At 41.1% G+C, this 17,202-nt stretch overlaps 1 protein-coding gene across 1 annotated transcript; it reads left to right on the top strand.

Annotated features, from left to right (window-relative positions):
- Positions 1 to 6,299: 6,299 nt before the first annotated feature.
- Positions 6,300 to 16,516, top strand: stra6 (signaling receptor and transporter of retinol STRA6). Its single transcript, XM_068739554.1, has 17 exons — positions 6,300 to 6,370; positions 7,566 to 7,632; positions 8,781 to 8,863; positions 9,364 to 9,497; positions 9,817 to 9,983; positions 10,302 to 10,427; positions 11,041 to 11,114; positions 11,563 to 11,642; positions 11,734 to 11,795; positions 11,936 to 12,098; positions 12,199 to 12,274; positions 12,673 to 12,806; positions 13,173 to 13,290; positions 13,865 to 13,966; positions 14,078 to 14,241; positions 15,006 to 15,143; positions 16,287 to 16,516. Exons 1-17 carry the CDS (start codon positions 6,300 to 6,302, stop codon positions 16,514 to 16,516), a joined length of 1,989 nt encoding a protein of 662 aa, XP_068595655.1.
- Positions 16,517 to 17,202: the final 686 nt, after the last annotated feature.

Here is a 17,202-nt window from a genome sequence, read left to right as displayed (position 1 = left end):
GCTTCCCTGCCTTCGCAGCAGTTCATGAAGGAGTGATTGTTGTACAAATTCCAGATGACACTCCATCCCTCGCTAAGCAAATACATGTATCAGCTAAATCTTGTGTATTGTGGAGCTATTTAGGATTAATTTAAGGGGATTAAAAACATTATTCAACATGGACTTGATAAATGATTTTGAATCAACAGTGTATGCTTAAGTAATGAGAAAATAAGGCACATATTCTGAAGCAAAAACTGATTTTCTAACACAACAGCTTTGCTAAACCTCCTCCAAATGAAACATTTCATGACTGCAGATCAAATCTCTTCCTGCTGTCAGGAGACCAGATAGAAACCGATACCTCCGCCGATAAGAAGCCATCTTTATTGTGTGAAAATGACTCGTGTTATTAAAAGAAAACAGGGCATATTTGCTTTTGTTCCTGATGGAAAATGATGTGATTATTAATATTGATTGAGCAAAATTCAAATTCAGCAGTATCAAACTCCAGAATAAACATAGATCTCTCCCCGACTTAATGTCACTTATTCTGAAAATCAAAATCTCAGACATTACATATATAGTATATGCCACATTCTTTTTATTATGAAAGGAATGTTATTCCAGCCTTCTTCATAGTACTAAGACCAGTACAGAAACAGAATATACTTAGCATATATTACAAACCAGTGAATTTGAAGGCACTGTATTTTAAAAAGGTTTAAAATCAATTCAAGTCATGACTAAAAGCTGCCTAACTAAATGCCCTTTTCTGAGTGAAGTAAAAAAAATTGGAGAAAAAAAACATTTTGTTGTTCCTGATTCTAGGAGAAAAATGAAGTACATGAAAGGATTAATATGACTGAACCCTCTACCCTGCAGTTAAGATACGACTCCAACATGTGAATTTCAACAACACCCCACCACACACAACCCGCAACGGTGAAGCCGTTAAATTTATGCTGGATGAGACCACCAAAACACACACACACACACACAGAATGACAACAAAGGCCAAGGCAAGGACATCATCGATCACGCTGACACGTCCAACACGCTGACTAAAACAGACATCAACCCTCACAGAGACACACACTCCATCTCAAAGGGCAATAATACGTGATATCAATAACCCTTCCTGATTAACAGGCTGCATTTCATCTTCTTTATCTCAATGGTTCAGCGCCTGCAACACAACATGCAGTAACACAACCTCGCTAGTAGGTCATTAGGTACACCGGGCCAGTCTGACGTAGACCAACACAACCTTAAAATGTCCCGTTTTCTGGACAAGCATGTCATTCCATTAACGCTGAGCTTGCAGTCAATTATATTGCATTATAACTTGATCTTTTTTTTTCCATCTAATAAACTGGTAAACCAGATTCCAAACAGTGATCTCCACACAGTATTACCTCAGTAAAACATAAAGCGTTATCTGTTATTCAATATTCACAGACCTCGGTCTGTTCTCCAAGCAAGAGGAGAGGATTATTGCACCGCAGCTCAGACGTGATCCTGCCTCCCCACCATAAATTAAAGGGGCTTGCGAGGTAATCGCAGTGGGAACGTCAGAGATTGAGCGATGCACGCCGGCGTGTGTGTCGCATAATGATCACGACCGCTTTAATAATGATCAAAAAGATTTGTACTTGTCAAAGGCTCCTTAGATATAACATCCCATCCTCAATGCTCATAAGAAGGAACATGGATGTTTTAACTCCCAGCCTCCCACAATAAGGATGATACAGTATATAAAAAAAATAGATATGGCCTGGACTGAAATTCATTTATTTTCCTAAGATTGTGGCCGATGGGGGTGCAAGCTACAGTTTATTCCAGGCTTTGCTGAAACCCAAATAAAGGAGAACACTGCCAAGATCAAGGACTAACGAACACGGATTCTTGTTTTGACTCACCCCTCCCTTCATACTCCTCCGCAGCAACTTCGGCGTTGGAACAAGAATTATTTACTTCACCTAACAGCTGATGTCATGGTTGAAGTATGTTTGCAAGCATCTGCAGCGAACTCTTACAGAAATGACAACTCAGTGGCTGAAAGTCTTTATAGAAGCCTCAGAAACCAAACCCTTTTCATCCTGCATTGAAAAACCAGAAACTGAGAACAAGAACCTTTCTATTTCTATTTCCTCACTTGTCTGTGTGTGTGTGTGTGTGTGTGTGTGTGTGTGATTGTTGAGAGCCAACAACTTTAGGATTTTGTACTTTACTTTTACATTTAGGTTATCTGTGTAAACCACCCAACTGATTCGTCCTTTAATTACACCTTGGTCTGAACGCGAGCAAGGTTTGTGTTAAATTTATCCAGGGCCTAAGTGTGAACTGGTAATTAAACATTAAAATATAAAATCAAACTGATTCATTAAAACATTTGAGGAATCTGGGAATATGCTCACGCTGGCAGAATATTCTTCAAACTCGCTACTGGTCGACCTGATAATTCAACTTCATTGCAGCTGTCAACAGAGATTAGCATTTCTTTCATGTCTGCTGAAATGTTCCTGTTTTTCTACTTTGAACACACACAAATCCAATTATGTCCTGATTGAGTGTCACAAGGCTCATTGATTATGGCAGAGGCAGCGCAGCAGACGGAGCCGAGACAAATATTCTCAGTGATTAGCCCTTTACTCAGGAGGCCTGCATGAGAAATGATTTAAGTTTGAAACAATATTTCTCAATGTTACTCAATTTAAAAAACAATTACTGTACCTATTTTAATTTTGAAAAATATTTAATTTCATGTTAATTTTGCTATGGAATCACTTTGTTGAAAAAGCATGACAATTTTAAGCAGTTCTCTAATTCCTATTCAACAATTTGAAAAATTTAAATTAAGAAAAGGCCTATGACAGAATATTACATTCTGTATGAGAGCAGCTGTGACGGCAGATTGTTACTCAGAAGAAAAACTGGTGCCAGCTGGTTTAATTTTATGATGATGTGCTTTTCCTCGTGTATTGTTTAATTGTATTGTCTTGTTTTAATTAATGACTGGAATGCTTGGAAGCAGCAGTCAGAGAATGAGCTCGCTTGCTGAGAAGAAGAAGAAGAAGAAGAAGGCTTTTGCACTCAGCACAAGTCAAAAAGTGTTCAACTTTTTTTTCACAAAACTTTATGCATGAATTCTACATGTACTGGAGAAGCTTACTTGTGTTATATTATTATTATACTTTTGGACTTTTAAACATTTTTTATATTTTATCTTAATTTTGAAAATACATTTTAAACACCACCAAGCTTGAACTTTATAAAATGTTACCACAATTGTTTTACTACTTGTAAAACAAGTAAATAAACAAACGATCAATAACATCACATCACATGCAACATCACTGGCAGAGGTAAATGTGGCAGATAATTCATGGCCCTCAGCAACTCGGATGAAGCTGCAATCTTTACTCTGCTGATCTGCACAGTGGTTTTGGTTTAAAGTCTCTTTCAACTCACCTCTATACGTTTCACAACAATAGCTTGCATGCAGCAGCACTTTTATGATGTTCTCACCATAACAAGATAGAGGCAGGTCAAAGTCTCAGATGGGCTGGCGGCGTGCGAGGTGTTCAGGACAAAATAAAAGTTGCTCTTGGGATTGTTTGTTTATGACGTTGCTGACTGGGTGCAAGGTGGAAAAGACCTTATGAAAACGAGTCATTTGAAGCTCCCCAAAATAAGAAACCACGCCAAATAGGTAAGATGCTCACTCTAAGCTAGCCTGGGCTACGACACATCCAAATGATGCCAGTCATTCTGATTTGAACTGCCACGCCCACCTGGTGCTGCAACGCACCAGTCGCTCAGGTGAGTAATGTTAAACTCACACCTCCAAGCTTCTAAACCTGGCAGGCTTGTCTAGTTGGTGTTTAGTAAGATGCTGCCAGTTGCTATTCCATCCTGGGCTGGATAAAGTTTCAAAAACATGCCCACATTTCCACATTGTCCAGGAGATGTAGATCAGAGGAGGTCACAAAATTTCCTGGCGTGACACCCGGGCTGAAAAGTCCCTTTGTTGTCAGAAGCTCAGTTTCAAAGCATGAATGATGTCCCTGATGTCTGTGAAACTGCATCCAGAGGAGCTGGTTGCGACTACACCTCCACAGAAAGCAAGGCCAGCATGCTTGGCTGTGGGAAGAAGGACAGCAGTAGTATCTAACGATGCTTAATCAGTGCAAAATCAAATCAAGCGCCTTTTAAATGTGACCATTTATCAGATAAATGTCTGCAGTCAGACAGGAAATGAACTGTTGAATCAATCAATAATGATGATGATTCTTGGGACAGAGTTCCGTCATGGAGGGCTAAAGAAAATATATGTGAGCCAAGAATCTGTAACTCTTTATTTGTTTCCATGCATGAATTTGTCTCGTGAATTGCGACGTCTTTTAAAAGCGGCCGGGCTCATTTGCACGTCATCAGTGTGTGGGAGCTTGGCTTGCCATCGATTATGATTCAGAATTGGTGAACAGAAATCAGCAACTCAATTATTTGTCTGTATAAGATTGATGTTTAATATATTTCATAGCAAAGGGCCTTTGAGTCGACTTGCTAAAACTGAAAGTGTCTGGTCCAATCAAACTGCCTCTCTGTGACGCAACTGTTCAAAGCATTCTTTGTTCAGTGACCCCTTTATTTGCTGGGCTGCTTCTTCCTCTGGAGCACATTTGACTCGGTGACTCTCGATGCTTGAGGGAGCACATTTTCTCAGGAGTGTTCGGCGGAACAATTTTTTTTTAAAGCGTGGCCATAATCCTGACACAATGAGTGCATGCTGACAGGGAGGCAGTGTTGCCAAAACATACTTTGCCTCAGCCAGTTGCAGCTGAATGCAGACGTGTTATACAAGATATATGCAGTCTTTGCATATGGTGGTGCACAAATATGAGAGCACGTAGAAAGAAGATAATTGGAGCTGGGGCATTAACACAGCCCCTGACCTTTGCTGGTCTTTGTAACACTCACATGATTGTTCTTTACCCACGTGAGATGTTCTTTGTGATTATTGTGCCCTCCATTTACTGATATTAAATGTACAGTAGGCCAAAACGGAAGTGTACCCCCCATTTGGGGGGGGGGAAATCTCTATGATATCCGCAATCCTGATCCGATCCAGATTAAATTTGGTGGTGAGATAGACGTCCACACCCTACGAGTGATTGTGAATTCCATAAACATCGGTTAATAATTATTGAAGAACAAATCTTTGAAGCTCTATTGACTGCAATGTTAATGGAAATTTCAAAGTGATTCAGAATACATGATCTATTCTGGATCATCACCAAAATCCGATCATGTGTTCCTGGTAACATTCCCAGCATTTCCGGTAAATTTAATCAAAATCCGTCCGTACCTTTTTGAGATACGTTGCTAACAGAAAGACAGACAGACAGACAGAAACACAGACACAGATCAAGCTTGGTAAAAACATAACCTCCTTGGTGGAGGTATGAACCTGTTTCACTAAAAATGTGCCTTTGGGAAATGTTATCTTTATTTATCTCCTGAAGACAAAGTGCTGGGTTGACCAAACTCTCAAGCTGAAGATTCAGCGCTTTGTAGAGAGGAGAGGTATCGTCCCATTGTCTTCTATCCATCTTCACGGTTCCATCTGGGCTACAACACTTCCAAAATGTAAGGATATTAAAGTGCCAAAACATGACCAGGCCTCGTTTACAATGCATCCTATAAAATGTATAGATTCTGATGCCAGTCATCCTGATTTGAACTGCAGTGCTCCGGAGAATGACCTGGATGAAGTTTGGTAATCAGGAAGCATGAGAGAAGAGAACAACCTGAGAATTCCCCCTTTATCTTAACTCCACCCTGATAGGAAAGACTCATCTCTTCCATCTACCGACACAGTCTGGAGTTTTATAACTCCAACTATTTCACACCCGACCACTTAACCCTGGCAACGGGTACAAATAACACAACACCAAAAGCAGATCTAATCCCAGTCAGCTGCAGGTGGCTGCCCGGAACTCCACATTTTTCCGTCCTTTCACACACTGCCCCCCCTCTCACGCTCTCCCCAGGATCCCGGGGTGCTGGTAGCCGAAATAAGGCCTTTGCACTGTGGAGGCAGGACCTGTCACATTTGTCTCAGCTCGCCAGCGGGACGAGGGCACCTGAATGCATGTCGTGAGGGAGGGAGGGAGTGAGTGAGTGAGACTAGACCAAACAGAGGGAAAGAGGACGCCTCTGCAGCAGCAACAGTCCAACTTTGGAGAAATTTTACCTCTTGATTCGAGAAGATCGTAGCTGAAGACTTTGGATCTGTGTGAAAAAGAGACAGCACAATGGATAAGGATGCTCTGCTGGACTATGAGTACCCAGACCTGGATCCTTTACCAACCAAAAATGAAGCGGAGTAAGTATATTCTGATTGTCTCTCTTTGGTGAAAGCTCAAATGTGATCTGCTTTGTTTTTGTTTTTGCTTTTATATTTACTCTAAAAATGAATTTCAGAAAAAAAGTTCAAGCTGTGTTTTTAACTTTTCAAAACTTTCAAAGTCGGGACAATGTTGCTGTGAGATGCAGATATAAGGTAACACTTGGCACACTTGTACTTTGCCAGTGTCCGTGTGTGGTCTTGTTTCTGTTCAGTTCACATTACCATAAAAGCGGTCTCTTTTTCATCCCTTGAGGATGCAGGATATGTGGGAAGCTGGAGTTTGTTGTAAAAATATGAAAATATGTGCAAACCGTAAGCAAACGCAACTCAAATAAGCGTGTAAAGGCTTTGTCTGCATTTCAAAGATGTAAAGATGTAATGCAAAGTTTGAAGCTCCCAAATTAGCAGGCTTGCCCCCCCCCCCCCCCCCGGCCCATCCCACAATGCAACAGGTCACATGCTGCATTCCTGGTTACATCTTTTCTTGCACCTGAATTACTTTTCCATGCAAAAATACAACCTTCAGTACAGAAATTGCATGGAACACTAATGTGTGACTTCTCAGCAACTGTCTCGTAAAATGTAAATTTAAACTCAGTCTGAAAGGCTTTTGTGTGTCTGATTTGTGAACAATAAGATGTCCTCCTGCACCTTCACCTCCTCCTCCTTCTCAGCCAGCTCTGATTTTGTGAACCTAAAATCGGATGTTACATTAAATGTACAAATTGTTCTCTGTGTGCCAAGATACAAATTCAAACATTGTTTAAACAGTGACGAGATCACCGTGATAAATGTCAAAACATCCCGTCTGAGAGCTGCCCATGTAGTATAATGCAGTGTTTTCTTAAATATGTCACCCAACCTTTAAGTGTTGATGTACAAAGCTTCTAAATATCATTGTTTTACTTATGACCCCATGACCAGGCATTCCAGCTCTACCAGTGAACAGGAGCGCGAGCATTCTGCAGGCGTTTGTTGGTGTTCAGTGTCACGCTGACACCAATCCGTTTAAATGCAAATCTCCGCAGGATTTTAGCTGCAAAGTTTCCAGCCACAAACAGTCCTGACAGTGACATGTGAAAGGTCTAAAGAGGTGTTCCTGTTCAGTGACTCAAATCTGCCATTGTTTTGCTCAAATGCAAATATTTTAATCCTTTTTTTTTTTTTGTAGAATAATCCCCCTATGTGACCCTACCGCTGATGACAAGCTCTACCATATATGCATCACTGCGATATCTGTAAGTCCACACAACATGACACTGCCCAGTCGGTAACCGGGTGTGTATCACGCCTTGCTGTTAGATTTGAAGCATGTTTATTGTGTATCATGTGCAAGGGGTGTCAAAATCAGGCCCATGTTAAGTGTTTTAGTCATTGATTGTTTATTGGATATTGCAAAAAGATGTGAAAAGGATAAATTCATTAAAATTACATGGAAGACATTGGATCAATAATAAAATTAGTAATAATAAAAAAGATAGCCCCTAGAATGTAGTTCACTTGATTGAAATCCTAACCTTTAAAGGGTGACTTAATGTTTCTGTATATAATAATATGCAATTACACACAGAAGAATGAGTCACCATGTCGGGATATCTCATCAATCACTCAAACAAGAGATCCAACATAAAAAGTTGACTTGCTGTGTAAAACAAATGAAACAAAATGCAGCCATTTAAAAATTATCATTTGAAAGCCTTACAAAGATGGTATAGTTTGTGTGTTACATAATGAATGGCAGTGATCTACACTGGGTGTGATGTGATGCTTGTCTCCGTGTCTTTTTTTATTTACCGGTAATACTGTTCTCTCGTCTGATATAATTTTCTCACTCATACTGTTTCTGTTGTTTCTACATTTTAATGATGCAATTAGACAACAAACCAGCAGTCACATGTTTACCTGTCAGCACTGCCTTGCTCCGTAATGACAGATATACTGATGGATCAGGGTGCATTTTTTTGTGTGTTTTAATTGTGAATTATGTTTAATGCATGTAGAAGAAATCAAATCGGTATATCCTTCTATCTTTAAAGTTCTTGTTGCTAACAATGGCATGTTTTAAATTTATTGCCCAGGTCGATTATCTCATCGCTTCTTCTATCTCTTCTTTTGAAGTCCATTTTTAAGATAGTCTTGGTAGATTGACCATTTAGAGACCAAAGTGTTTTCCCAGCTTTGTGTTTCCTAAATGTGCCACAGGTCATGACAGGTCATTGAACCCTCGCCGGTTTGAGATCCTGACTGATGACGATTCATCCATGGGGAGTTCTAATGAGCCACCAGGGTTTTGGCCTTTTGTGACGTCGACTCATTTTTAGTTTGAAGCAGGGTGAGGTCTGACTTGATTGCAGATAAATCTAACTGACACGTCTTCTCCTCCCAGCTTGTTGTCATGCTGATCCTAGCGATCTTAGCCAGACACACAAAGGTGGGCAACACACAGAAAGGCCTCTCAGGTTTACTCAGGTGAGGCTGATTTTTTTGTTTATATATTACATGATAGTACTATAAAAACAGAATATTCACAATAGAAAATATTAAATTTCTAAGACAAAAAATTTCAGATTTGGGCTGTATAAATGTGGTGGCTACTTTCTAAAGGAACCATTTTTTAAAGCGCCACTTCCTGTGGCTATAATAAAATCAACATTATGTTAACACGTCAGAAATAAACTCCAAAATCTTCTCCGGGGGGGGAGAGAGATAGAGATAGAGCTTAAGCCACACAGGGCAACCTTCAACTTTAAATGTGTGATTTTAGAGGTACGTATGTGCGAGTGAGAATGTTGATCCTTTCGGTTCATACCGCACACACGACGTTCCAAGCCAAGGGCAGCCTGGAAGGTGTCAAATAAATACTATCAGAATTAACTTATATCCTTTGAAGACTATCATGTCTGCTCAATAACCGTTTCATTCAGGCCGGTCACACGTGAGCTCTAAATACCTGCTGCTTGATCTTACAGTCCCGTCAACTTCCTGGACCATACGCAGCACAAGGGCCTTGCTGTGGCTGTGTTTGGAGTGCTCTTGTGCAAACTTTGGCACATGGTGATGTCGCCAAACCCTCTCCCCTTCACAACAGACACAGAGAATAAACGTGAGGATGTTATTTCACTCCTGCAGCATATCTGCATATCTGATTTAATATGTCAAATTAGTCCTCTTTTCAACGAGTCAGCATCAAGTAGGTAAATGTTATTTCTGAGAAATATCTTTGGACTGCTTCTTGTTGACATTTTGATCATAAAGTTTACTAATGGCTTTTTTATATATATATATAAAATTACATAAGAACTGTGAGAGTTAGTTCCCTATTACTTCACACGACACCCTAATGGCATGTGGAAGTTTCAGCAGAATACAAAATATAGTCTTGATCCTACTCCCTCCCTTTTGTACTTTTGTTGTATTTGCAGAAAACTGGATGATTCTTGGAGTCTTCTACTACCCAGCACTATACTACCCTCTCCTGGCATGTGGCACCTTACATAACAAAGTTGGATATGTGCTCGGTAGCCTCTTGTCGTGGACGCACTTTGGTGTTCTGGTCTGGCAGAAGATTGACTGTCCCACAACACCTCTGGTAAGTTGTGGGACCACTTCCATGAGCTTTGGTGCATCTATCCATGCTGGTTGAAGTTGCTTCACCTCTCATCCAGGAGGCTTCTCCCGTTCTGGATGGATAGCATGTTCCCACTATAACGTTAATTTTCTTTATCCGTGTTGTGGGTCACGGGTGTTGCTGCCGCCTATCCCATCTGACTAAGGGCGAGAGTCGGGGTGCACCCTGGACGTCTCACCAGGGCCACACAACAAATCATTTGGGCATTTTATGTAAATGTAATGTAGTATATGATAATAAATTGCTGTAGCTGACGTCCATTTCTTTATTCTTTTGCAGATACACAAATACTATTCCCTTTTCTCCAGCCTGCCCCAAATAGCGTGCTTGGCATTCCTCAGTTTCCAGTATCCCCTTCTTCTATTCAAGGGTTTAAAGGGCACAGAAAAGAACAATGGTTCAGAGGTGAGCGTTGATCACAGCCCTTCCGGTGTGTCTCTTTCAGGATGGTTGTACTGCCCTCGTGGCAAGTAATTGGTCTGCTAGCTCAAAAAACTGGATCAAAGTGCTGAATTAGAAGTGAAGCCTGAACTCTTATAAAAGACAAATCTCAGTCAGACACATTTCACAGGCATCTGTGCATGTGAAGGCTCTTTATAAGCTGCCTACTAATCGTGAGGCTTAACATGCTAAAACAGTTTTTAAGATGGGGGGGGGGGTCTACCACAATGTGCCAGTTGCTAAATCATTTTAAGTAGATTTGATGTAACTGGTTTATGTTGCGTTCTCAATGAGATTACGAAATGTCACTTTGTTTTTTTCACCATGGAGACACAATGCTGTCTTTATTTGATGCTGATCTCAGTATAGGTGTGACAAAGCTGGGGAGAGGCGATTACTGGAGGGATATATTTAGAGCAGACCCTCCTGGAATGTACGTCATGTCTTAAATCTGCACAGGTGCAGAAACTTAGCATGGAGAGGTTTAGTTCATGAGTTCATAATGCAATTCCACACATTATTACAAAATAAACTAGAAAAGCACTCAGAGAACGGATGCTGTCCTTCCCTGCACTAGGATCTCAGCAGCAGCTACTATGAAGACTATGTGAAGAAAGTGCTCAGGAAGAAGAAGAAGTCTGCCAAAATCAGGTAAGACAATCAAATGTTGTTATGTGTTATATTTGTAATCATTTTCTCATCCCTTCAGACTATCCAGTTCAGCAGTATAAATGAGCAATAACCTTAAACCGTTGTTCACTGTGACTCTTTAACGATAGCATAAACTCTGTTACTGTCATTCTAACTCTCATCCAGACGACTTCAATGATCCCTACTGTCATGAGCAATTTATCCCCCGAGATTCTCAAAATATTATGACTTTTCTTACTCAATCAGAACAGAAAATGTAAAGTTTCAGAATAAGTGTCACTGTTAAACTCAAAAGGAGCTAGAAAAACATTCTAGAAGTCTTCTAAAAAAATTGCATATTTATCTGTATTAAGGAATGATGGCTAATTCATCCTTACATGTCTCCATAAATTCATTCAAATGTACTGTGAAATATGTTCAGCGTTTTTAATTTGCACCTTCGCCTCAGCACATCCAGCTCAGAGACGCCCAAGCTCCCTCAAAGAATAGCTGATGCTGTGAAGTCATACATCTATACGCCAGAGGAAGGTAAATGTGAGAGGCTTCTGTTATGTCTGACCAATTGTTACGTTTTCAAGTCTTGTTAAGTCTCTTTTTCTTCCTTTCTTTTTTTGAACAGCTTTCCGTTTTCCCCTGAAGTTAGCTATATCTGCCGTTATCTCATTCATCACCTTGTATCAGGTAACTATAGCATTTCTACTGTTATTCAGAAACAGATGTGCAAAGACAAAGTGAGGAATCACACCACATCTGCCTTCGATGAAGCCTCAGATGTAGAGCGGATTTATCCGGACCTGAATGACTAGATGGTTTTTATGCAGGTGGGCCTTCTACTGATCCTGGCCGCGGTGCCGACGATGCAGACCGCCCGTCGGGGAGTCGATGAAGACATTGCCAACGTTTTAGCTGGTTTCCAGATTGTGCTTTCGCCTGACAAACAAGAAGTGGTCCGACTAGTGGTCTATTACATGTGGTGTGTAGAAGGTGGGTAAAACCAGAGGCTTAGATCTAAATTGTATACATGCATGCATTTGTATACCAAAAAACGACTTAACTTAAAGGTCCTGTGTTCTTTGTGTTGCAGTGTGCTACATCTCAGCCATGAGCCTGTCTGCCTTGGTCAACTTGGCTATGCTCATGCGTTCGATGGTTCTGCATCGGTACGAATGCAACAGTCTCCACTTTTTAATCTCACTTTAAAATTCTCTACCCCAAAGAGAATTGTGAGCATGATCGTCATTCTGATTTCTCCATTTGGGCATGATGGCTCACAAAGGCGTTATTATAATTAAATGGGAAACTAATCATCCGCACAGGCAGAGAAGCATGCAGAGCTAACTGCTGCTCGGATGAAAATGGCTATTAAGATTAGAATAAAATAGCGCTCAATTACCATAAATTATGTCACATTAAAAGAAATGCTTTTCTGCGTCGAGCATTGAATCACCCCCCCCCCCCCCCCCCCATGCTCTTCAGTTATTTATGTAATTTGTACATTTGCAGAGCAATGAGCTTGTCTTGCGTAGTCCTGCATTGTCCTGTCTTTCTGCTCCTGCAGGTCAAACCTGAACGGTTTGTATAGAGGAGACATATATAATGTGTATAACTGCCAGAGAAGCATCCGGCCTTCCCGACCAGCGCTAGTCTGCTGGATGGGATACACCAGCTTCACAGCAGCTCACATCTGCATTGGTACATCAGCATTACGCACAATCATATTCACACTTTTTTTTTTACCTCTATTGTTTGTCTTCATATTTCACGTTGTTAAGGCTGCCATTCATTATGGCATTCCATGCCATACCCATCTTTTCAATCTTTTCATGACGCCATATTTATATTTCTAGCAACAAACTAAGAAGAATGCAAATATTGCTGTACTTTTACACATTGACCAATGAAAGGATAGTTAAAAAGCTCCCTTCATGAGGTTTTCAAGAGAAAGAAATACACAATACAGCTCACCCCTCTCCTCCCTGTGATATGGAGGAGCAGATTGTTGGACGCTGATCGTGGTGTATCCTATGAAGCCCTGAAGCTCTCATCTCTGCCCTGCAGGCATGTTTGTCCAGACCATGGTGTTCTTCCTCTGTCTTCTGATCGCTGTCTTCCTCATAATTATACCAGTTCTGCACAGACGGCATCTGATCCTCTTTCAGATCCTGTGGAGCATGTGGTGAGAACCATAACGCCTTACATATTGTGCTCTACCCACACCCTGCTGTAACACTTATGTCTACAACTTGAGAATTGCTTTGAATAGTTTGACTTCAGAGCTGTATGTTTGTGTTACCACTGGACATACTCATCTATGTCTGCTGGTCAATAGAAAATCAATGATTGCCAAGTGTCCAGGGATAAGGATCCCTGGACACTTGGCAATAAGCAACAACAACATGCTTTAAATATGTATTACAGTAATGTAAAAAAAAAAGGTATGAAATCCCTTTATCTAATCTCATGCTAAACTGTGTTGGGCTGTCAAACAAAATCAATACAAAGCAAAGGCCAATGAGTTACAAAAAAAAAAAGACTCAAAATTATATCTGAAATGTTCTTCTTTAGAAACTGAATCCCAACTGAACTGTAATAACAGCACCGAGGCCTCATTGTTACCAGTTATAGAAGGATAATGTTACCCCCCCCCCCCCCCCTTAGCTCGTAAGGGGGGTATGGAAACACATCTGTCTGCTGTCAATTCTTTCTTTCTATGCAGGGAATGCATCTCATTGTTCGATTTGTCCTTTCAGGCCCTTCTGGCTGATGATATTCTTGGCTGTGTTGATTCAACACATCACCAGCAGGTTTTGGTTCATCAAAAAGACAGCTGGCACGCGAGACCTAGACAACAGGTGATTCATTATACCTCTAGCTTTGATCGGGTCTCCTGTCTTCACTTATGGTTTCACAGATAATGGTGGAACTGGCCTGGATATCTGATTCATTCTGTCCATCTCTTACAGGGGTAACCTGTTCCTGCTAACGTACCTGCTGTTTCCAGTCAACGTCCTGATTGGCGTCTTACTGGCTCTGTGGCGTATGATTATCACGGCGCTGTTCAACATTGTCCACCTGGGACGCATGGATATCAGTCTTCTTAATCGCAATGTGGAGGCGTTTGACCCAGGTGACCAGACGTTACATTCTGTACAGCCACAATGTCACTGTGGTTTGTTGGTCAGGCCAAAGCATCAGGTTCAGTGTTGTTTGTCTAAACTTGCATGTAGAAATGATCATATGTATCTCATTTTTTCTTTATGCATTATTTTAGTCAATCATTATGTGTGATTACTTCACTGCCAATATGGGGTTCAGTGTTTATTGGCTTTGTCTCTGTCAGAAACGAATAAATAGCTCTGACTCCATTTTAAAATAAATAATATGCATTTAAAAGGCTTAGACTTCATTTAAGAAAAATATTTTTCACATTCCTGCAGTTTCTCCTCGGTGTCAGATACACTGTGTTAATAGCCCCCGGTATGAACACCATGTTTTACCTTTGTAGATATACTGGGAGGGGGGGGTTCTTCACTGCCACAGTGAAGGCTTAAAGAGAAGCAATTTTCTACAAGCAAATTCACTTTTCCTGATCCCACTTAGAGGTCACAGCTATGAATCCTATCCACTTTACCCTGCCAGCAGCTCACTGACGCTTGCATATCTGTATTCCAGTCAATGCTGCGAGTGTAATTGTACGCAGCCTCTGAAACGGCCACAAATTTTAAGACATCTGTCGTTGGGGAAAGCAGGTGGTTAAAAAAATGGAGGTGCGATTGTATGGCCATTATGTGTGATTGCTTCACTGCCAATATGGGGTTCAGTTCTATGTGTTTATTGCTTTTCCCCAGTCAGAATGATCTGCCCCCCCACCCTCTCTGTGTCTGTCTGCAGCCTACCGCTGCTACGCTCATTATCTGAAGATTGAGGTTAGCCAGTCGCACCCTGTGATGAAGGCCTTCTGCGGGATGCTGCTGCAGTCTGCGTGCCAGGAGAACAATGGCGCACAGAGGCCGCGGGATGCTGAGGAGGGTGTGTAGCCAAAGACTTGCATCTTCTGTATATTTATGCTCATTTTCCAAGTGCTGCCGATTCAACTCGCACAAGTGCACGAGGGCTGGGCTGTGTGTTCATGCATTTAAATGAAAATGTTTCTTATTGTTCTCACCAAAGCAGCTTAATAGGAACCAGTTCTTGTCCAGTCTATACAGGCAAGGGTGAATCCAGTTCAGTGCTCACAATAGCACACAATATTCACATTCTCATGCTTTACAGATAAACATTAAAATCCAAAATCAAGTCAGTGTGACTTTATTTCTCCTGGGAGGTTTTAAACTCTAGAAGGTCGCATAATTCGATCATGGCGCTGCCTCGGACCTGCAGGAGAAATGAAAGCTTATCAGTTTTGATTTAATATGTCAATACCAAATTGAGTCTCACTGCTGAATCATTTTCTGTCCTGCTGCTAGTCTCAATCAAATTTGTCATAAACTAATCAGCCGTCCTCATGGCGTGCCCACGCCCATCTGAGCCCTCGCTGTCTGTCACCAAGAGACGGCGTCCTCCTATAGATTACCATTATACATAATTAAAAGCAGTGAAGCCGGTGTAATCAGTCATGCGATGTGTCGTGTTTACCCAAAAATATGTGCAACTGATTAGTACGCTGACGGTTTTGAGTCCAACAGGAGGTGAGTGATGGCCGCCTACGCATGTGGTGAGAGGAAAATGCATCAAGTTTCATTGCTTGTTATGGAATCCAACTCTATCTAGTCACAGCCTATCCCAATTAGAAATGTGCATGAGAGATGGTGCACATTCAAATTAGGGTTATGAATTATCAGGAATAATCTATCGTGTTGTAAAGATTAGTTCGTGAGTAAAGCTGATTACACAGACGAGCTCTACTAAGTGCCTGTTTCATATTCACGTTGCCCAAGGGGCTCAAGCTTTCAGCGTGTTAATGGCAAGCCCAGTGCGCCTCCGCAATGCGTCCACGATGAGAATATGATTGCTTTCTATTATTACTCGTTCTGCAGTGTCTGCAGCAAGTCCTGGGTGGCCGTCGAGCTAATGAAAAAGAAAGGAAAAGAAGGCTATCTGTTCTTGTGACCGCATGGGATTTGTGCAAATATACATACCAGTGGTGCTATCATGGCGTCTGTATGTCCTCAGGGATCCAACTGGTCCAGCAGGAGAAGAAACAGATCAAAGTGTCCACCGCCAAGAGGGCCCGCAGGCACTGGCATCTGCTCTACACCCTGGTCAACAACCCCTCCCTGGTAGGCACCAGGAAGCACTTCCAGCACCCGGCCGCAGAGAGCTTTCAGAATGGACGGCTCAACCAGAGAGCCAAGACGGGGAGCAAAAAGGAGGCAGAGGAGGAGGCAGCCGCCAGCAACTGAGCAGTGACGTGGCTCTTAAAGCTTGGCAATATAGTATTTGGCAATTTATCTAAAAATACAATAAATGTGTCTGAATTGGGTGAAATAAGTGTACTTTTATTACACATTGATGTCCACCAAGCCTTTCCTCCTGGAGTCCACTTCATGATTCCTGCTTGAGGTTAGTCTCCATTGTGATGGGGAAAGTGTTCAAGGCACAGACAGCCCACTCAAACCTTCAGCACATTCATTTCCTTTATATTTCAAACTGTAGGGTCTTCAATTTCCTACTTTGTTCATATTATGTACTTGATGCAAATTTGTAGTCTCCAAACTAAAGACATGAATATGCAAAACAGCTGTATTTATTCATTTACAGAATGATCTGTTGTTATGTAGAAAATGCATTTCTTTTTTTTCAAGTGTGCACATATAATGTGAAAAACAATGGAACAGGAAACACCAGACAAATTTGTATTTTCTAATTTATTTGTTGATCTTTAAGTCCAATCTTTCTGCTAGCAGTGTTTTATTATTCTAGTTTAAACTCTTTTCTGATAGTCGCCAAGATTTCAACGATTGTCTCCGCATTTATCTATACGTTCAAATTAAAAGGTGGAAATTAGAAAAGCCGAATTTTCTTTTTGATTGCATGTGAAAATAAAACCGACACAAGAGTTTTCCTTTGACTTTTTTATTATTCCATT

The sequence above is a fragment of the Brachionichthys hirsutus genome, chromosome 5 (genome assembly GCF_040956055.1).
Source record: "Brachionichthys hirsutus isolate HB-005 chromosome 5, CSIRO-AGI_Bhir_v1, whole genome shotgun sequence".
Taxonomy (NCBI): Eukaryota; Metazoa; Chordata; class Actinopteri; order Lophiiformes; family Brachionichthyidae; genus Brachionichthys; species Brachionichthys hirsutus.
The sequence above is the reverse complement of the archived record's forward strand: the minus strand, read 5'-3'. Positions and strand labels throughout refer to the sequence as shown.

Excerpts from the sequence above, each read along its gene's own strand:
- stra6 (XM_068739554.1), top strand. The coding sequence starts at position 6,300 with ATGGATAAGGATGCTCTGCTGGACTATGAGTACCCAGACCTGGATCCT. Across the intron at positions 11,115-11,562 it reads AAGAAGTCTGCCAAAATCAG|CACATCCAGCTCAGAGACGC; the intron begins GTAAGACAATCA and ends CCTTCGCCTCAG. Across the intron at positions 13,967-14,077 it reads ACGCGAGACCTAGACAACAG|GGGTAACCTGTTCCTGCTAA; the intron begins GTGATTCATTAT and ends CATCTCTTACAG.